Source organism: Trachymyrmex cornetzi, unplaced genomic scaffold (genome assembly GCF_001594075.2).
Source record: "Trachymyrmex cornetzi isolate Tcor2-1 unplaced genomic scaffold, Tcor1.1 scaffold282, whole genome shotgun sequence".
Lineage (NCBI taxonomy): Eukaryota > Metazoa > Arthropoda > Insecta > Hymenoptera > Formicidae > Trachymyrmex > Trachymyrmex cornetzi.
Window position 1 is genome coordinate 207626 of NW_017297505.1, and position 23293 is coordinate 230918.

The 23293-nt window shown below is 34.9% G+C and overlaps 2 protein-coding genes across 2 annotated transcripts; both read left to right on the forward strand.

The window, feature by feature from the left end:
* Positions 1 to 104: 104 nt before the first annotated feature.
* On the forward strand, positions 105 to 22292 carry LOC108762244 (myelin and lymphocyte protein). The gene is made up of 4 exons (XM_018509158.1): positions 105 to 579; positions 21124 to 21291; positions 21519 to 21626; positions 21733 to 22292. The coding sequence occupies exons 1-4, from the start codon at positions 406 to 408 to the stop codon at positions 21814 to 21816; spliced, it is 534 nt and encodes a 177-aa protein (XP_018364660.1). The 5' UTR covers positions 105 to 405; the 3' UTR covers positions 21817 to 22292.
* On the forward strand, positions 17249 to 20326 carry LOC108762243 (WD repeat-containing protein 63). Its single transcript, XM_018509157.1, has one exon. It carries the CDS (start codon positions 17249 to 17251, stop codon positions 20162 to 20164), a length of 2916 nt encoding a protein of 971 aa, XP_018364659.1. The 3' UTR covers positions 20165 to 20326.
* Positions 22293 to 23293: the final 1001 nt, after the last annotated feature.

Genomic DNA, 23293 nt, shown 5'->3' on the forward strand with positions numbered 1-23293 from the left:
ATGTTTTCCGGGGAAAACGAAATAATTCCGATCGGAATCCATTCCGAAGATTTCCATAACAGGTGCCCTGGCTTAACGCCACGATATTTCGTCGATTGATCCGGCACTGTGGGTAGCGGCCGTAGCGTGGCAGCAACAGTGGGAGAATAGCGGCTCTCGGGAGTTAATACCGTAGGTAGTGCGCAGTGGTAAAGGCCTCCGTGCGCGCGGGCCGTAGTGAACGCACGTCGCACACAACAGGTGTCCCGCGATCGGCAGGATCGGCTCTCCCGTGGTACTGTCGTACCGGTTCGGTTCTCTCCATTTTGCTCCCCCGGGTGTTTACTCCTCGTCGCCTTTCACTCCGGGACAAGAGCGTGGATACGCGAGCGCGTGTGGTGAACCGAGCGTGCGGATCGGCGTAACATGATGTCGGAGACCGCGGTGACGATGGACGGTTCCAGCAACAACGCCAGCAACAATCCGCGGCAGGTACCGACGGTGAAGACGGAGCCGGGTCAGCCGAGCCCGTTGGCCGGCATCCGGCTGAACGTGCCTTACTTCAAGACCATACCTGGTATTCTCAAGCTCGTACAGCTGGTAAGCGGATCACTTTTTGCTACATCTCACATTCGTTCCGTTTGTAACGCGAGATACGAGAGTCGGCGGATACTGTCGCGCTAGGCACGTCTATTAACTGGCAACGCGTCTCTAGTTTTCATCGTTTTAGTTTCTAATTTTGCACTCCGATTGTTTAAATTCGAGTGTTGTTCAATAAAGCCATCGCTGAAGAACTTTATTGACCTCGGGTAGAACTCCGATATGGGCTGGATTCGGAGAGACTCTATTAGCACTATTTGTGTTATTCTATCTTCATCGTCCATTAAACGTGAAACAAGGATAGTATGACACAAATAGCGTTGATAGCGTGCTCCCCGAACGCAGCCTTGATGTTATGTGCTAGCTCTAGGCGCGCATTTCCAAAATAACGTCATTTCCGATTTCACAAGACAGTACCTGTTCTTTTTAGCTAAAGTTCTCGCACGGTTCACTTTTTCTCTTCTTCTCTTCAACGTCGAGGGAAAAGGAAGAAAAATGATCTCATATATCATGCCGCAGCTTTGGTCGAGTTCTACCTAAAGGATTTCTAGCCTCGGGTATTGAATAGTTTTTCCATGAGATAGGATAACGTAGTGGTACAATATATAAATCTGTGTAAACATGAAAAACTTCTATTTCTCTAATACTTCAAAAATGTAAAAAGTCTATTTTTTAGTTCACAATGACTGAAAGATAATAACAGGCCAACGTTGACATTTTTATCTAACGATAGTTCTTAAAGGAATTACATATATTTATATATTGAGAAAAAAATGTTCTAGTTAAACTAACAAAAATAAAAAAAAGTGTTTTGACGAGGATAAACAAAATTTCTACTTACGATAAACGAATCAAAATATTTTTTTATGGGGTCCTTTTATTATAATAATTTAAGAACATTTTTTTTTAAGTCTAAAATGTCGTCTTTAGAAATTATGACAATACTATTTTATCTGGCGTTAAATAAAATTTCAGTAAAGACTGAAAAACATATTCCTGGTGCATAAGTCTTTGAAGTTGATTTTTATTAGATCAAACAGATCCTTATTTATTGATGAAATACATACAAGATAAATGGAACTTTACAATATGAAATCGTCAATAATTTTTACAATCTTACAAAAAGAAATATTATTCTTCCGAATCCTATAATCTAATCAGTAGTCAACTTTAATCCTGTGATATATTAATATCACGTCAATCATTTTTTAATTATCTCTCGATTCTCAGCTTCTCGGATATAAATTCTCTATTTCCAGCTTGGATTTAGCTCGATATACTTGCTTATCACGTAATATCTAATAATAGAAGTATTAGAGCCACTCGGCGTATATTTTTATAACACCATGAAGCAATTTCTGGTAAAATAAATAAACACTACAAGCCGTTTGAAGAGGCAGAATTGACGTTTCGTCGATCAAATAGATGCATTATACATTTTTTTAACGTATATGTGAGTATATAAAAGTTACACAAACGTAAATTATGACATAATCAAAGATGCATACATTTTTATCTTACACTTTGATGATTGCGCAGACACCTGTAGGTATTGTATTGACTTGCCAATTGGCAACGCGGCGTATTTCATTATTAAATGAGCTCTCGAAAGATTCAATATATAGAATGTTCACAATTCTACGTTTTATTGTACGAATTTTCTTTTCTTACTGTATTATTTTCTTTCAACTTAGGGAATCGTCAAGAATGGAAAGAGATCATCACAAAAATGTCATCTGTGTGTTTCTCTTCCTGAGATTTACTAACTATATTATTGCTAGTAGAACTTTTATTACTTCGTGGCCGACTAAAATGGAGCGCGAACAAGGAAAAGGATTTCTAAAATAGTTCCCGATCATTTGTATGCAGCGAATTCTTTGGAGGTGTTGCATACAGACGGAATAACGTTATGTAATGTCTAAGTCGCGCTTTAGTGTGGTAATAATACAAAATTCTACGTAACTAGCCATTATACCACGAAAAGTCACGTGGAAAAGTGATTTTCTGGCACGATTTCTTCAACTTCTGACTCTTTAATAATATTAAATATGTTTCTTGTACGTATATCTCTTCATATATTTCCGATATCTTGAAGAAAGTTTCGTAAAATCTTCTCCTTTGCGTACAATTGAATTCTTCGCTAAAAGGAATTTTGTATAACAGAGGAGTGAGATAGTAGTTTAACATAAACTATTGTTATCTGTTTAATATCGAGGGAAAATCTGAAGGTTAATTGTATGTTTTCAGCCATTTCGATCAAGCTGCATCTTTTAATTATTCGCATATGAATTATTGAGAGCTACTTAAGATTTCAATTTGTTTAACATTGTGATTGACGTCTATCAAGAGGTTAACGATATTGATGCTTTCACTCGTTTCCAGGATTTAAATAATACCGATTGTATTTAGCGTCATTCAGATATTATATAGAAATATGCCAAGGACCATTCTCACGCCGTCTATACTTATCGTATACGAACACATGCTAAGTACACGGGGAATGTTATGACTTTGATAAGCACTTTATGCTTCAGGTCCTTGCGACAACTGAATTAGAAACAACTTCCTCGGTTCATTCGGTTACGATTGATGCTTTCTAGGAAGAAATTTAACTTTCTCGTCGACCTCGATTCAAACGCTTGTCTCCGATTGTGACGAGAAAATATTTGCCGTCAGGTGAAACGTTTGAATTAATTAAAAGGAATACTCAGAAAATAATCCGTTTTTCTCTCAATCGTAAACACATTATTTACATACTGTAGCTTAAACCAGTTTTCTTAATTCCATCGCTTCGTTCGAACGTTCGTGTACGTCTACAGATTGTTTTGCTGGAGTATTTTTTTAAAAGAAAGTATATAAATGTTTTCCTCTTTTTTTTCATCAGGTTATAATTATTCGTTGCTTGTTGAATCGCGTTGATTTTTTGTACACGCGTAATCTCTGAGTGGTATCTCCGGCAACACCGAGACGCGAATCTTTACGAAACCCGGAAGACAATTTTCGACTAAAAATTTTGGTTGACACGAGACGCTCGTTTCATTAGCTTCATAAAATTTACATCATTTTTATTATTAAAATACGTTTCCTAATGCTCTCTTTCGCGTCGAAATTTACGAGATGCCATTGTATAGTTTCCAACTTCTATTCATTCTAAGCTTCTGTAAGATATAAATAACTCGTCCCTCGGATTTACGTGGCACTTAATTTATGCAGGTTTCTTTTTACGCGGTAAATAATCTCTCAATTTACACGGACTTTTTATACGCGGTTTTAATTTACGCGATCTCATTTTACGCGGTTCTTTTTTTTACAGTTTCTTTTACAGTTAGCCACAAAACTGGAAAATTTTAGATATTGTTTCAAACATCCAACGAGCTTTAAAATTTCATGAAAAATTTTTTTAAATATTGCAGTGAATATCAGAACATTTATAATAATTTAGTAAAAAATGAGCTTGGTAAATGATTATCTGAACACGTAAATATAAATAATGAAACCGGAATAATATTTCTAAATAGAAAGAATTCGAATATGAAGATAGTGACTTTATGCTAGTTAAAAAGAGAGGGTTAATGGTTTTAAATTACAGTTCAGACAGCGACAACAAATAAAATAAGATTAAAAAAAATTTTTTAATATATGAATCTTTTTCATGACTTATGTTGTGTTTTTTCTTAAAAATTTTTTTCCATACTGATGGACTCTTTCCGCGACTGCGTAAACTGTGTACTATTTTCGTGTACCATTAAAGAGTGTACTATTTTTGCAAGGTTCTATGTAGGATTCGATTGTTCTGCGTTGCTCGTAAGAAAAAAATTAAGAATAAATTAAAACCGAGATAAAAATTAATCTCTATTGATAGCAATGGACGTCATTGGGATTATCTTGATGGTAAAGCGGAGGTGAAAATAAAAATAATTTTGCGATTTGATCTTCCAATCAATCTGGAAGCACGCATTGCGTGCACACGCATCATCATGGCGTCGACCGGGCGTTTTGCACCGTGACGTTGAACCTGCAGTGGCATAACCGTGTAACGGTAATCTTCTTACGGAACGACTAACAAAGTACCCTACCCTCGCCAGACGGAAAAGATGGCTTCTGATCGCAACATTACACAAGTTTATTTACTTTACTTCGGTGTGATCGTTTTATAAAAAAAAAAATGAATCAATTCTTCAAATACTCTCATTATAAAGTAACCACCAATCAAAACAAAAAAATAAATGCAAAGAAAAAAATAATGCGGATAATGTATTTAAATTATTTAGTGGACTGAGAAAAAAGAAATAGCTTGTTTTCGACAAAAGATAATTTTAAGAATTTTTTATCGTTTATTTTGAATTAACATCAGAGAAATAGCTTGATGCAAAAAGTCGCTGAGACTCTGCTGTTATGTGCAGTATATGACCGAAATTTACACGATTTATATCACACGTATAATACATAACTTCATTACGAAATATTTACGTGTCTGTATGCAAATATAATCTTATCACCGGTGTACTTAGCTATATACCGTCTTATCTTCAATACTGTTAGGTAAAATCAGAGCGCGGATTACTTTGGTTTGATTTTTAGATACGTTTTTCGACTGCACTTGTACGTATTTATATTTTACCTGACATTACGTACAAGGTCGTGTATTATTTACGGTCGATAGACGCGAGGGAAGGAATGTGTATTGATCTGACGCGAAATAGTTCTGATAATAGCATACGTGGCTATACAGCCAGCGACACTTGTGGCCGGGACAATGAAAAAAGCAATAATGAATCTTACATACGTTGCGAAAGTTTTGTATAGTCTCGCCGTTGGAAGTCTAATTGCGTAATAGCGTTATAACGAGGCTTCGTTTTTTCACGACGTTCATATTAGATGCCATTTACGTTTACGAGATTGCCCTCTACCCGTCCTATATATGAAGAACTTGAGTATATTAATTAATATCTCTCTTTTTAATCAATATCGTATATTATTGACACCGACGACGTAAGGTCTATAGATATTTATTTGCCATTTAAGCCAGGCGGTATTCAACGTTAATTGGAATCTTCTTATATACTGTCCTAGACGGTAGTAAGTTGTTAACGAGACTAACCGGATTATGTATAAATAACGAGAACACGCGGAATATGTCGTTGACTTATTTTTCGTATTTTCCATCGAATTTTTCATATTGATCCCGTTCTGTAAACGAACGTTAACTTTTCTTTTTTTACTTCTATTTTGATAAGTCCACCATGGTTATACCGTTATTTCATATCGCAACATATCGTTAATTGCTTTAATTATGACTTACGCCGAACCTGTGAGAAAGCTGGCATAATTAATTGCCCATCGCGTGTGTGGCTCTTGGTGCGTAGTATAAAACATTACCATAATAGTCTGTCGATTAATTCTTTAATTTAATTCAGTAGCAGTTGACGTAATTACTTTATGGACTTATCATATTGCTGATATTATCGGATCAAATAGGGTATCGCAACCAATGACGTGAAAATCACGCATGTACGAAGGGATTGTAAAAATACTAAGTACGGCTATCTCGCGTCATTTAGCAAATGCATTGTACTCCAGAACAATTGCAAATTGCGCGCGGGGATTAAGAATGAATATCAATGATATGGAAATTACGGTTACGCTGACGATAGTTCCAAATATAGCACACGAGTCGAGTTTACGAGCGTGGCTTGTCGCCTAGATGTTGCGAGATGAAGTAATCCCCGGATAATTCGATGATATTCACAGGAAATCGTTTGATTTTCGCGTCTGCCGATCTCTTATCGCGCAAATGTAGGAAAATCACTAACGTGAGATGATTTCTATCGCAGTATGTTGTCCTATGGAATTACTCGCCGATAAAAATTGCACATACATGCTTCTTGATTCTTCGAGACATTTTATGTTTTTACGATATATCGCAGCTTACGTCATGTGTTATTTCTCAAAAAAATTTGTAATTTTTCTTTGTATATAAGGAAAATTTAACGACCACGATAGAAAATTAAAGGGTTTAAATGCACTACTCATGTGTAGCGTCTTTATCGCTGCATTTATTGGATTGAAATACTGATCAATAAAAACTGGATATCCTTGTTGACCTCCTGAGTCATTTAACGTTTTTATTTTCCACTTACATCATGCTATTTATATAAAAAAAAATTAGTTTTTTGTTTAAACGCAGGGAAAATTTAATAGTCACGATTGGAAATATTAAAGGATTGATTGTACCTTTATTAAGAAGTCATTAAAAAATTCCAGAATATAAATTGTATTCCATACATATATGCAATAAACTATATTTTGTATTTATGTCAAAACCGATCCTTATTAAAATTTTTTGTGTTGAATTTTTAACATATTCAAATGTTAATTTTATATAATATTCTATCTGAATATTTTATGTTAGATTTAGAGTTACAATGACATTTTTTTCAAGAATCGTTTTCAGCTTTCTGTAATTTTTTTTCTATTTCTAAAGACTGTTTTTTATATTTCTAAAAATCTCGTCGGAAAAATTGTGATAATTTTTCGTTGTTTTTTCAACAACGTGTACACGAAGAGTCATCTTGATGAAGAGAAATGAAGTAAAATGAGAGATTTTTCCGAAATATCACGTAGAGAATAAAGCGATTACGGAAGTCAGGCGTGGTGTCGCGCGATCAGGGCCATGGTGGGCCCAACATTCTTGTGACATTCCTATAATCCCGAATTCGTATCCCAAAGAGATTGTGGCGGCGACGCAGCGAGGAACCGGTTTTCGCCACCGCACCGTATAGATTGGGCGTGTATGCATGCGTGCGTACGTGCGTGCATGCGATCGGAACGAAAACTCGATGGGATTCGGCGCTACAATGCGGCCTCGCCTAGACTAGAGATCACGCGCGATGACCATACATGTTCATCCCGGACGACCGGCACCATACGCAGCGTCCCACATACTCGGGCTGCCATCCGTTGACGATGGCGGCGCGTTATACCGAGGCCGTGGCAACGGTATCGGGACGTCTCATTAAAGATTCAGCATATCCTTTGGCTCGATCGTTTCGATGCGAGCTTGACGACAAACCCGTTGCTACTGGACGCCCGTGTGTCATGCCCGTGGCCACGTCACTTCGATCGAATCTGGTAGAGTCATCAAAATGTGCGAATAGCCCTGGGCATAAGTTCGGAAGATACCTCCGCGATGATGATCCGCGCGAGAAATTATTAATAAGAAATGATTAACGGCATATTTTACATCGGTACAGCTGCTTGTTTCCCGCGAAGATTGGTACTTTATTCGTTAAGATTCGAGACGTTATTTAACCGCACGTGTTGCAATGAAAAAGCAATGAAGAGATCGTTACTGCCCATTAGGCTTGTCTTCAACTGTCTTGGTTTAATCTTTCTCTGACACTGCGCCTTTACAACTAATAACTATTCTAGAATCACACGTATGTTAGGAACAGGAGTCGAAAAGAGATATGATTTATGTACCTTTTTACATCAGGTTGTATCGGTTTCTCTTAATTGTCCCATCTTGAAACGTTTAAGAGAATATATAGAAAAACAGTTGGAACATTTGTATTAAAATTAAAATTTATATGTTATATAATTAACACGTATTTTATTTATTTACCTTAGAATTTACATTTTAAAATACATTATTTTTATTTTACTTGTTTACTTAATCATAAATTGTATTATTTTAACACTAAGAAATATATTAAATATCAATTTAATACAAAATAGTCTAATAATATAACCATATTATGTTAAATTAACATTTGGATATATTAAAAATTCAACACAAAATTTTTTTTAACAAGGATTTGAGTGGATTTAACACAAGTACAAAATTTTTCTTAATAAAATTTATATTGAGGATGTTGATGCGCAATTTGTACAAAGTGTTATCTATTCTTACTGTGCATTGCACAATTCATTCATAGAAGCTCGCCTATTATGGAAAGTGAGATCGCGATTGTACAATATCGTAGGTGGAAGCGTGGCTATGCGCTCGACGCATCATGTCGGGTGCAAATGTCGTTTATCCTTGACATTGGTACTCCATTAATATTTCCGATTACTTGAAATAACCGCGTTATTTACGTTTTTGCCAAATATGACTAATGTTCCACATTGAATCCAATTTCAAGAAATTAATTTTCAAAAACGAAAGAGAATGGAGTTCGTAAAAATCAGCATAGAAAAGTCTACAGAATTTATTTGCAGCTTTTTGTTATTTTGTCTCTTCTTTTTTTTTACTATTCCTTTTTTTTCTTATAACGTTAGACTGATATCTGATTTATTTTTTGTCCTTAATATTTCTATTATTGTGAATTATAACATATGATATAAATAATTTCTATTATTGTAAGTTATAACATATGATATATAAATAATTTTATTAAATGATTGCTTTGCCAATCGTCGGTGGATTAATATCTTTATTAAGCTCAGTTACCTCATGGCCAAACAGCTTACGTAGTTGTTACAAGCGGTCACTCACACATACAAACTGGGTCACTGAATCCTTGGACTATAACAATTACTACCTGGAACCCTCATGGAATTGCGTGCGGAGAGGAGAATTGATATAGTAATCTTCTCGGCGTAACGCAAATGCCGTGCGTAATAGATATGGATGATAATCTATATACGTCACATTTATTTGCGTATCTGTGTACGTAAATGGAAATACAGCATGCAAGTTGTGCATATGTACATAACTACGTAATAGCGAAGATGAATACGATATATTTTTTTTTAGCGATAGAGTCAATGATTGTAATTTATGCATTGTATGTTCAATAATTCCAATCTCTTTGATAAATATTTTTTGGTCTTGAATATTTCTTTGAGGTACTTTAGATTATTCTTCTTATGATTTTTCTTACTATATTTTCTTCTTATTTATTTTTAATACCTACATTATATTTGAAGATGTTTCCTTTCCAAAAATATTAAATGTTATATCATGCATAAAATATTAAACTGCAAATATAATGCATATCTGCTTAAATTTAAAAATAAACTCAAAAAAATATATATATAATTTTCATTTGACATAAACAAAGTATCTTGGCAAAAGTGAAACGAAGAGAATGCGCAGATGTCGTAAGTTATACCATTAATATTTCTTATTTAATCCTCCACGTGTTTCTCAACTGATTTCTTAACGCGCCATGTTATGTCTTCATATTTTCAACGTCTCTTCCTTTCTACGCTTTTACATTACGCGATGTGTATAAAGTTGTATTTCTAGAAAAAAAAACTCGTCTGGCATCCGGTCTTATCATTTCCGGTCTCACCTCTTTTTGCTTGTGTACAGAGACGTATTGAAAAAAATCACGATAAAGTAAGAAAATTCTAGCAAACATTGCGCTTTTTTAATAAAGCAGTGGTATATATTTGTTACGATGTGTAATGTAAATATTTTTCTATCTTTCTTCTGTCTTTCCAAACAAATATCATTTAAAAAACTTCTTTTCTCTCGCTGTGTAAGGTAACAAGAAAGATTACGTCAGTTTTTCGCATTGGGAAGTAAGATTTAGATAACGGATTATTGTGAATCGTATTAATCATTGTTTCGAGAAATCAGTATAGATAAATTTCGATGAGTTTAAATGATTCAGAAGCAGACAGTAAATTAAACGTAGAAAGTATTAATGCGATAAATCGTAATTCGAATGTAATGGTTCGATAAATTATAACACTCCCCTTTTCCTGTTATATCGGTAAGCAGTTTTGGATTCATCCGGTTGTTGCAGAAATCTCTGGTTGCATCGATTTTATTGTCATTGAGATGTACTCGCAATTAAATTTTAAATTTCTTGTTTCGAATTTACCAACTATTTTGTACCATGTTTTTCAAACGCATTACTAAATACACGAAAATTATTATCAAGCATTAACAGTAATAATTATAAAGATGGAGCTCTTAATTATAATTATTTTACTATGCAATTATAATTATAAATACCAATTGATAATTATTAATAATTACATCAATATATTTAACATTCGGAAATTGCAGGAATTCGCGAAGATAAGTAAGAGAAGATACTTTTCATAGCAGTGAGAGCAATAATCGTAAAGCTCGCACCAGCTGAAGCTGCGCTTGCCCCTCTTCCCTTTTTTCTCTGATTAAAACACTTTCGCACGATACTACATACGTAATATACGTAATGTGTCGACCCACTTGAAGGGTTAATTTCGGTCAGGGTAATACTCGTACGTTACTCTCGCGCGGATAATCGACTCTCATTAGCGGTGGGAAGTCATCGTGTGAAAAATGTTGTTGTACGAGTTCCAACGTGTGGAATGATGTTTGGATTAATGTAGATGCTAATGATGTACGAAATTTGAAAACGATCCGATTGTCCATTATCTAAACGAAACGATCATGGGTATTTGTAGATCGAGGCAAGAAATAACAAAGTCACAATCCTTATAAAGCCCGTTACTTTCAAGTTCGTGTAATACATAATACAATTATGTTATTTTATAGCATTAACGTTAATGACTGTGTAACAATATGCTCTCGTATAAACTTTCGCACATAATAACTTGCTATTTAGCGCGCTGTGATATTTATTGTATATTCAAAGGTTTGCGTGTAGCTCTTGCATTTGATAATAAAATGAGCATCAAGATTAAAGCAATATTACTGAAATATAAATTCTGTTGATATTAATTAATTTAATTAGATGCAATTAATTAGAGCAGTTTGTATAATATATTAACGATAAAATATGCGATTGTTAATGTATTAAAAGTCCTTTTTAAAAATTGCATATTGGAGAAACAAGACAATTTTATCAAAATATGCGGTATGTATAGTGAAAAGTATATATTTGTATAAGATAAACGTTGATAATGATACAGATTTAGAAACGCGGTGACAAAATCTTACTTCGAGTGTCAGCAATTTCCGAGAGGAAGCTGCTCATTTCTCTAGGTCACTCTTGACCGCACTTTGAGGACAGACGTGTGCTCGATCTTTAGCTTCTCTCGCGGCAGAGACCGATCGCTCGAGGATATCGCGAATTCCGATCGCCCACGTCGAACGTAAATCCCCTTGGCGTGGATTATGCAATTGCTGTCGCATTGTTAAGCGGCAGGAGGGAAAGGGGGGGGGGGGGACTACCCTCGTACCATTATGTCCCATGCGGCGAGTAGGCAGGCTGGCGTGCGTATCGGCATGACATAAGTTATGCACCGCGCGGTAATTGCGCGCGGCAACAGTCCGTGCACTCTGTAGCTACACACAAGGACAAGGCGCGCCTCGCGGTACACGCGGCTGCACGCGGCTGCTCGAGACGAAAGGAGAAGATGAAAGCCCCACGATTCGGAAACCGGGAGAGGGAGACCAACGGGATAGCGAGACGTGAACCTCGCGTTTCGCACATACGTAATCGGACACGCACCTGATGACAGCGTACGGTCTGCGCATTCTTCGATCTGACGTTTTATTTGCAATCGTTTTGGATGTTAAAAATGCCCGCTGGAGGCACGTGTTTTAGAAATTTTTTGCGGATTTTTACGTTATTTAAAAAAAAAAAAAAAGATGATTTTTATAGTTTCTGCAGTATTTCATAAATTTTATGGTAAATTTTGAAAGCGAACGGTCGTTAGTACTTAATGTTTGCAGGAATCAAAGTCGTGGTTTCTCTATTTGTTATTGTTTGTTTCACTTCCAGCGTAGAAATATACGAGCTTTTCGAGAATCTCTGATAAAACTGTTCGTTGACCGTCTAGTGTAAATGCACACGTGGAAAACACTCGTTTTAATCGTGAATGTGTTTTTTACAACTCGCAACTTCCGGCGATTTATTTCTGGAAGCAAAAGATTGCAGTGTCGTTTACGAAATCCATATCGCGCCGCTTTATCAATCTGTAGCAATAACGTCGTAATTAGGTGTAGATTTTGTTTTCCAAAGCAAAATTTTGTGATGATTCATAGAGTTAATCGGTACATGAATCGGTTTTCTCAACGGAATAAAGAAATATAACAATAAGCTGCAATATACACAGAAGTATTGATTTATAAGTACATGTGTTGAATGACCTGCTAATACATATAATCTTGAAAAATGATCTTATCTTTGTTAAACATTCAATGAAATACATCATAAAGATAACATATTAATATCAGGAATTGAACATAGAAAGAAATATTAATATCAGGAATTGAACATAGAATTTTGTTTTTTATCTTTATTTATTTTTCTATTTACGATGTTTATATTCATAAATCTATTTTTAACCTGATTGTTTAAAGGAGAATTCTAGTAGTAAATGTGCTATATAACTCCTGAAAGTTGAAAACATCTCAAACAAAAACAAACACAAAAAGTTTGTAGATTTCATTGTTTTTACAGTTTTATAAAAAATGAATTTTAATCTTATTTATATAATGTTTAAAAAGTATTATTCCAAATAAATCATCAACGATCAAGTTTGATAAACTATTAATGTCAGAATAAATTCAGTATTATTAAAAATTTTTATTAGTTTCTTAATTGCACATGACATCTCTGTTATCTAATTGTTTATTTGCTGGAAATTCTAATAGCACAACACTATTAAATCTATAGTGTCAAATTTAATCTAATGTGAGTCGCCACCTCCTATTCAATTATACCGTTATATTATATTAAAATAATGATTATATTTCACAATATACAGTGTCAATTTGACACTATGTAGTGTCAAATTGGCACGATAGTTTCAAATTTAATTATCGTTTTAGTATAAAATAACGATATATTTAGTAGGAGCAATGGCGACTTACGTTAGGTTAAATTTGACACTATAGATTTAACAGTGAATGCTCTAGATAATATAGAAAATATAAAAAATAATAGAATGTTTTTAAAATATAAATATAAATAACTAAATTTAATATTTCTATTACAAAAATTTTATTTTTTTTATCATTATTTCCTTTTTTAATTTTTTTTATAATGTAAATCATAAAAAAAATAAAGAATTATTAGATTGAGATGTATGCAGATTTGTTTCAATCCTTTCTAAAACACTAGACCCGTTCTAGCCTTAAAATAAACGAAGTTGTTCTTGGTAGATTTTGATGCGCTGATTACGAATGTGACAACATCCATTAGATTTGTTTGCTGCGAAATCGCTATATACATACGCTCGTGTTAGCAATTGTTGACTATTATTTCATTCTGCAATTTTAATAAAACAGACGGTCGCAAAAGATGACGAATCAAATATATGTACGGCCAGCAATTGTTGCAACCGAGTATGATTCTCGCTCATCGATTTCTATAGTAATAAGCAAATATTTTATTTTTACATTCAGTATGATATTTATGCAAAATATTGATCTTTATATATATATTTAAATTACCTTTTTACATAAAGTTGTTAAATTTAATTAGTATTAAAAATAATAAATATTCTATGACATTTGAGATGTAAAACATTTCTGTATGCGAGTAAAAAATTTAATAATTATTCACCAAAAAACGGTTTTTTATTTTATTTCTTTTTTGGTATTTATTTTTAATGATATTTCTTTTATTGGTATATATCAGTCGTTTTAAACATATAAAGTCGCAGTAACACTTAACTATAATCCTACTTTCAACACATAACTTTAACATATGGAGGTCAACACATACATATATGTATGTATCTTTTTACATCGCAGATAAATTCATATAACATCCTCATTCAAATTCTCTCACGCAATAAACAATCCATCGTATAGTATAATAATAAATTTTATAAAATCATCTTTTGCTCTTTATTTTGAGGAAAAATATAATGAAATAAAATTTTACCAAAAGAACATAATAATACGTGAAGCAATACGCCCTCCCTTTCCTGTTTTCCTATTTAAATTGTTTTGAATTATAATTATATTTTATAACAGAAATGATTTATTTTATATAAGACCACTTCCATAGAAAAGGAAAAATTGAAATGAAGAGAAAATCTAAATTATGTTTTTTTTTTAAATTAATAAATACTTTGAAGTACATTACATTATTCTGTGAAGGCACGCAACATTTTTCTTTCTCGCATAGTCATACGCTATATTTGAATTAATTAGTCAATGATGACGTTAACGGATGGACATGTCCATCGTAATACGTAGGCTGTAACGTTGTCGTTTAGTAACTGCATACAACCGGTGAATGTGGGTCACTGAGATTTCTCGTCGACGCGCCGGCAGGCGTTATCTCTATGTCGGTTTCGCATATTGGTGTAATTTCGCTCGTTCCGCGTAACTGAGTAGCTGGTGAAAACACACGCGTCTTTCTTGGCATCATACAGACGTATCATTGTGGGTATATAAAGTGAATGCAATTTCTTTTCCTCTTCGGGAAGGTTCGTCGGTTCTTTCTCGCGTTTGTTACAACGAATTAAGATAAGAATGGATTGTTTATTTTAATGAATTAAATAATGTATATATTATTCTTAAAATGTACAAATAATCTTAAATATTCTTGAAGAATGCGCTTATCACAGTATGAAATTTTATAGTTTGGATACGTACAGTATCTGCATGAGATAACATTTGAAAACAATACATATACAGTACTGCGGATCCCATTTCAGATTATCATCACTTAACTACGCACATATGGCCACTGCGGATATATCTTCACGCGTGAATCATGCAACTATCTAGCTCCAACATGCCTTATTAGAGAAACTCTACCTGACCCCCACACTTATCCTTATAGTACGACTCGAATATTTATAACATCCGATATAATATGTGATCAGTGGTCACACATCGACTGATGATGATCGAAGAAAATATCTTTCAATACGCATTGCTATTTTTAGAAACAAATCGAATACTATGCGGACTCCACTACCGTTGGAATTGCCGTTTTTCTTGAATCTACAATACTGACCTTTACGTTGCGTGTAAATAATAACCGACATTTGAAAGATCGTGGCGTAAAACCGTTCATATATTAATTTTTAATATTTTTGTACCCCACATTTGCGATAAAATCTGACGATATCTGAAAAAAAATTACTAAATCTTGATACGTATTTCTTTCAGTAGTACTAATTGTGAGTAAACATTTACTTACAGTAAGTAAATAAATATTTATTTAGAACAGTTTAAACAAATATTTATTTATTAAAAATTAGTATTTTTTTCAGTGTCGAAATGAAGTCAAAGTAATTCGAATTTTGAATAGTTAAATATCTTTTATAGTTAAAAAAAGATTGTTTTATTTTTGTACTATATATACTTATAATTGTTAAAATGTTTATTCATCTCTTTCGATATTAATTACAGTTGAAAATTATGGGTCGTTCGTAAATTATCTGTTCATATACTTACCGAGTGTTATAAGCGTACCGCACCATTACGCCATGCATTACATATTTAACGTAATGATTATAACAAGACGCGCGAAGAACGTCCTAATTGTGTCTATTAAGCTGTAGTGCGGAATTAATGAATCGTGAGTTGAAACACGTTGAGTAACTCGTGCCTTTTTATGATACGTTATTTTTATTTTATTTTATTTTATTATTTGAATTTGGCAAGATGTGGTTTTTCACTTGGAGTCATCCTATAATTTATCAATAATATTTTACTATATCCTTATGTGACTATTTCGTTAGAAGAGTGCGATCAATACTGTTGTTTTTAATTAAATATCGGGAAAAAATGACAAATGTTGTTTCGAGAGATGTAGAAGAATAATCATTTTAATAAAATTAAACAGCTTTATCAGTTTTTTAAAAATTATAAACAGCTTTATCAATTTTTTAAAATAAATAATGTAAGCTTGTTTTTTTAAATAGACTTTTAAATGAAAGTTTTGATAGAGTTTCAATTCGGATCATTGTTGAAGAATTAAAAGTTATGAAAGTATTGGAGGAGGAAAGATAGAATATACGATCAAACTTTTATTAATGTCAGTATGTCAAATAAATTAAAGAGTCATAATTTCTGCAATATTTATACGTTGCCCCATCTCGGATTTTCTCTTTTGCCCAGGTGAAGTTCAACATCTAACGAGACTTGTGAATTAGAATTGTTGCGCTATATGGTGTACAAGAACGTGCATTACGCGTTCCTCGCTTTAGTGTGTTTTCTAGTCACTCGTGTATATTTAGTGACACGGCAATCGTTTAAGCCGGTCTCTCGCGAAAGGTCAACATTGATCACCCGTCTATAAGCGTGCCGCATTATTACCGCTGAGGACTTAAAAGTAAAGTACTGTATGGCTAAGGTGCTTACGACTTGGAGCTATAATAAATGGAAGTAGCGGCTGCAGTTCGTAACGGACTATGTTAATAAAAAATTGCATACTTTTTGAGGCGTAAAGTTGTTTCGAATGATTTCAGTGAACGACAAGGAACAAAATACTGATATTGTAACATAAAGTTAACGTTGCAACGATATAATGCGATATACGTTATATACTTATGAAGAATGAAAAAAATGATGAAGAAGAAATAAAGAAATGCATTTGTATAATTCCAAGAAATTTTATGAAAGCCCCGGGAAATCGGGTAAAGTCTTTCGCTACGGTTTCAAAGTGAATTTCTTGGAAACCGTATTCGAGGAATGGCGTCGTTTGATCGATGCCGTTCACGGTTGGATTTGTTCTCAGAGTAGCTGTTTCGCATTACGAGTAGTCGCTACGTGTTACGAGCCACGAGAATAATGTCGAGGAAAGGGGTTAAGTACCGATTGAGTTGGATGTTGCATGACGAAAATATCGAGAATGTGGAGCATGTGAGTCTCGATCCCGAAGTTCAGCGAGAATTGGGTTGCTCAATCGGCGAGCACGTGTTTCTGGAATATCCTTGGGCTTATGTGTCGCGAAAAGCTGTTTTGAGGCTCGCCAACAATGCGGACTCGTCACTGCAGCTATATCAAGATAGGATCGAAGCTTACGGTGGCGATACTTTCCTTGTGGGCTATTCATCTACCGAATTAATCGGTCGAGAGTTCGTGATCTGCTTAACGGAGGATGCGAGATCGACAATAGTAAGGAGGAATGCTGATATCAGTAAAAAAATCCAGAGTGAGGTCATCCGAAAGATCAAGAAGACCGGTAGATCATGGAAATCTCTCGGAAGTGAGACGGCATTAGATGAGGGCTTGATCAGAAGCACGAGAGAGTTCTTCGAGGTAGAAATGTACCTTCCGATTAAGTCTTTAGGCCTAAATCGACAACTCTGTGACAGATCTTCGGAAGGATCTTGGGATAGTTATGTGGAGTTAATTCCATACGAGAGATTTGAGAATGTTGAGAGAAAATGCGTTTCTAAAATGACCCAAACACACTTCGAGCCGCGGGAAATCGAAGTACAAACCTATCCTGGTTATCCTAAGAATGTCTGGACCCAATACTGTTACGAGGATACTTTGGGGTTGCAAGATGATAACATTGAATCGGAGAAGGAGAAGGAGGCGGAGGAAAAAGAATCGGCCGGGGAGAAATCCGAAAAAGAGTCTGAAGAAAAGAAGACGACCGAAGGATCAAAAGAAGTGTCCGAGATTGACGCGGAACAAAAACCGGTGGAGAAAAGCCCCTTGGAGCTTTTCTTAGAAGATCGCGCTCAGGAAATGATTGAGGCTGTGTGTTACAATACGGTCGTCAACGTGCATGTGGATGACATCGAGACGCTTGCAGAGCGAGATTTTGAAATAATCCGGCCGCGAGATGAGATTGCTTGTGCGGAACGCTTTTCCCTTATCGACTTGAGCTTCACAGCGGGCAAGGTCATCTCCGACGTTTCCTGGCATCCAGGTCTCGTCGAATACGTAGCTGTTTCTTACATTATCACACCGTCGCGCGAAATTGTCCGATTTTCATCAAAGCGTGGTGTTGTATCGAAACCGGAGCCGACAGTGTTGGTGTGGTCCCTTGCTGATTCTCTTCGGCCTCAATTGTCATTGTGGTGCCATCAGGAAATCTACTGCGTCTCCTTCTGCCCAATGAATGTCGACTTTATAATCGGCGGTTCCGCGTCTGGTCAGGTAGTCGTCTGGAATATTCACGGGCAAATAGAAGCTCGAGATATTAAAGACACCGTTTCTATTACCTCTGTGTTTGTGGTATCCGATCAGGATCATTCACACGAGCTGCCGATTCGTCGGATACAGTGGCTTCCTGATAATTATAGGATAGACCCATCCGGGAAACTGACGAAGCTGTCCACTAGCTCGAGCTGTCAGTTTTTGACGATTTCCGAGGATGGTATCGTCGCCATTTGGGATCTTCTTAGATACTCCGTTACGTCTCAGTTGAAGCCGAACGATCGAGAGAATCTTAACGGTATTTTTCGACCAACGTATCGCTTGAACGTTCGACCTTCCGAGAACCTGTCTTTTACACCTCTTCACCTGTGCCTTCCATCCATCGATGCTTTTCAAGAAAGCGATAGGCGTAATGAATTAGATTCCACAGACGTCGACTGCACGAAAAGACTGTGGATCGGTACTGCGCAGGGACATTTCGCTTGCTGCACTTGGGAAGGTCAGGTGTTCGACATGGAAACGTCCGTTTTAGAGGAGTGCAAACTTCTTAATTGCTCGTCCGCGCACGACGGTCCCGTTGCAACGATTCTTCGATCGCCACATCTTTCGGATGTTCTCCTGACGATGGGCGGCCACGTCTTTGCCATTTGGAAGGATGACTATCTGGATCTTCCTCTGTTTAGACGAAAATCTGATTGTGTATATACCGCGTGTTGTTGGGGCAATCGACCAGGAATTTTCTTGATGGGTACTAGTTTGGGTGATCTGGAAATTTGGGATATCAAAAGATGGGCAAACAAGCCGGTGTTCACGCAGACTATTTCTAGAAAACCGATAACTCTCTTATCGCTTCAAGAGTCGTGTAAATATGATACCAAGCTATTCGGTGCCGGTGATTGTAATAGTGCATTTCGTATTTTTGAAGAACCAAAGGAATTCGAAGATGATATACTTGAAAGAATGGACTGGTTTGAAGAATATATATGGCGAGAGGTGAGAAGAAAAAAAATATTTTCTTCATGGCAGAAAGATTTTCTTCAAAACGATACGACAGCTATCGCTAGAAGGCAAGCTAGAGCAAACGAGGAACATAGATTAAAACTTGAAATGGCAAGGTTGAAACTTCATACAGAACATGAAGAACGATTGAGATTGGAGGCCGAAGAAGAAGAACGCAAAAAACCGAAATCCAAAGATACTGTATGGAAACTGCGTCAGCAAGAGAGAATGAAAAAAGTCCTTTTAGAGAAGAAGAAATTTCGTCCACGAGAATTAGAGGAGAAGAGGCTGCCATTGATTCGTTTAGCTGAAGAGAGAAATGCGAAGATGATCAAAGCAAAGAACGAAACTACTCTTCGGGATAAGCATTTTGATAACTTTATGTCTCTCAAATTTCCTGAATATTACGATCGTATAGAAAAAGATAAGATTTCGGAAGAGACACGTGAGACGATAAAGGATGAAGAAATAGATGTATATCTGGAAGAGTTTTATAAAATTAGAGATGAAGCGCGAAAGATGATAGCGGAGAAGCTGCATTCTCCAAAATTTGATTGGAACACTTGTGTAAAAAAGGGAAAAGAAAGGTTATAAAACGTGAACAATGTGTAAATGCAAAAGTTTTTCCGAAACGCTCTCCTATAAGAAGAGCGACTACTATTTTAATTTTGCGTGATGATAATTTAAGTTGTAAATGTGAGTTGATAAGATAAGATAGTTCAAATGCTCAGAAAATTTCTTCAATGAATTACACATAGGTGAGCCATGCAACACTTAAGCATTTATTTTTGAATAACTTCATGTTATTGAATTGAAAGCTAGGAAACAATATTATTTATATTCTTTTTTATTCATACAAATTAATAAATTAAGCTTTTGATATTTTGGTATGGAATATATTTGTTGGAAAAAATTGATATGTCATATTCTGCAAAAGTGGCATTTTCTCTTCATATATACATACGGATAAGATGCAACAAGCAATTAAATAATGACGCAATATAAACTTGCATGTTTTGCTTATCTATAACAGTACGCAATCAAGAGTTACAAAAACACATAAATATATGATCAAATATAAATTGAAAAAATATGAAAGAGTATAATTTTCAGAATATAAATATAAATTGGACATTTTTATTTGTTTAAACAGCATTTCATTAACTTAAAATATTTTGCATTATACGTATATAAAACATCCAAAATTTTAATTCATAAAATCGTTTTACTGACGGTATCATGAAAATGTTTTATTCCCGTCGAGACAAACTGAAGCTGTAGGTGATCATTGTACAATAATAAAATCTTTAAATATAGGATGCAATCTACTTAACGCTACAAATGCTTCGAAACGTTTGTAGCATCAAGTAAACCATAAATGAACCATAATAACATGTTAACATATAAACAAAATTGAAATTGTATAGTAAAAATGTCATCATCTGCGTATGAACATTAGCCTGTGTAGCTTATACTGTTATTATGATTGTTAAAACTTCTCGCTTACGTTAGCTGCTTAGTGACGATAACGAAGCCATTTGATAATTTTTCAGGGTCTGGGCATAATATGTATGGCGTGCGCGTCTCCAGCGTACATAGGTGCAACGCACTGGTTTCTGTTTGTCGTGGTAATATGCTTCATATCTACACTTATATGGTGCGCCATATACTTCCTGTCCCTCCGAGAGGTACTTAAGGTGCCCATCAATTGGATTCTAACTGTGAGTGTAAAAGAAAAAAAATTATAAAAGGAATTGCTAAACGAAACGCGTGTCTTTAACTTATTTTTTTCCACTGTCTACATAGTATTTGCATATTACTTGACATTCAAAAATATTTAAAAAAAAATATTTGTATTTAGTTTTTTATTTTTCATAAATATGTGAATCTATTTAAAATCAGTTTTAAGTTGTGATGTGTATTTAATTAAAAAACAAACATTTTTTAGGAACTTCTAAATACATCTTCAGAAACTGTGCTTTACATGATCGCATTCATCGTTCAGCTATCGGCTTGGAGCGCATACAGAGCTTCATCATCGAATATCGCTGCTGGGGTGAGGCTTGCTAGTATGACACTTTTAAAAACTGAAAATCATCGTCAATAATCATTAATGACAATAATCATCAATGTCATTAAAATATAATCAACGTTGATTACAGATATTTGGAATCTTCAACACCATCGCATACGCCGCCGGGGCTTATTTCCTATACGTTGAATGGAAGAGTACTAACACGCAATGAGCATCGTCGGCCTACAGAGGATAAGCCAGGTACCTGAAGAGCATACAACAACAATTGCCGTGATTAGATCCGCAACTTCTCAGCGTCCGTACAAGGAAATTTTAGCATGGTCCCAAGATCATGCTCAGCAAGAAAGTCAACGCTGGGAGGGACGACTTGAAACTAGTCCGGCATGATTCTCCTCAGATCGTGTGTAGCTTAAAAAAAGACTCTGTACCTACGTGCCTTAAGATTAGTTATTTGTCGTGATCGTCGTCGTTAGAACGAAATTCGGTGCCGCATTGAGAAGGGTTGATGAAGTCGCAGGAGCGAACGGAGTGCTACATTCGAGATACCTGCCTGAAGACAATAATGTTCACAAAGTCTACGTGAAAATCGTAATTTACTTGAAATTATAGCGCAGAAATAATCTAAGAAATAAAACCAACACCTATTTTGAAATTACTTTAAATACCAAAAGATTATTGTCTTCATACGAAGATTCCGGTAATTTCATGATAAGAGTTATTTACATATTATATATTTAATCTGCTTATTAATAAACAAATAAGTATGTATCTTTAGATAAAGATTATATAGTCGCTAAATTATATGTTGAAAATATTTATCATTTAATTTTCCACAATATTATCTCTATTTTTATAATATTAGCTTACGTTAATTTTTTAATTAAATAATTTTATTATCTTATATAAATTATGTCTTTACTGTATTTAATATCACATACAGATCTGAAGTTAATTTTGTAAAATTGTGTATGAGACTGGCGTCATTTCGTTTGTATTACTGCACTTTGATCGTATAATCCTTCGATCGACGACAAGATAAATAGTTTTAAGAAACCTTAATATATCTGCAGTGTACGGTAAGTTTCCAAAGGGCTATTGTTGGTTTTCAATTCAATTCAATTGTCAAAGACTTGCTTTATTATCTAAAACTATCTTAGCGAAGTCTGTATTGAATGATCTTCGCCGGTAATTATGTCAATTTGTTTCGTCTTAACGGATTAACTTCTCGTGCAACAGATATAAGTGCGTTATTTTCTAACCGTACTCTTGCGCACTCCCGCGAGATCTTATTTATATACACACACACATATATATATTTCTTTATACATAAAATATATATATATAAATATGACATAAGTATATATATTATATATACATATCCTGTCTAGATCGGATACAGTGTAATTTCCTTTTACATTCTTATATTCATTCTCATGTAAATCATATATTTTGTATAGATTAAGGGAGATTTTTGTCTCGACAGAATCGATTATGGATATAGCTTACAGCTCGATTTATCATTTTTTCGTTATATTTTTATGCAAGAAGTTTACATTCAAAAAATGCCTTTGCGCGTCCTTCTGTAGCGTTCGCGGGTTATTGCCAGCGTGATAGCACCGACGCGATTAACTGTAACTAAAAGTGGATATTATGTTGGCAATTAAGATTATGTGCCTCTTTTCTTATTA

Bases quoted from the DNA above. Each gene is read 5' to 3' on its own strand.
- LOC108762244 (XM_018509158.1), top strand. From the start codon at position 406: ATGATGTCGGAGACCGCGGTGACGATGGACGGTTCCAGCAACAACGCC. The intron at 21,292-21,518 runs GTGAGTGTAAAA...AACATTTTTTAG, and splicing joins CCATCAATTGGATTCTAACT to GAACTTCTAAATACATCTTC. The intron at 21,627-21,732 runs GTGAGGCTTGCT...CGTTGATTACAG, and splicing joins CATCGAATATCGCTGCTGGG to ATATTTGGAATCTTCAACAC.
- LOC108762243 (XM_018509157.1), top strand. From the start codon at position 17,249: ATGTCGAGGAAAGGGGTTAAGTACCGATTGAGTTGGATGTTGCATGAC.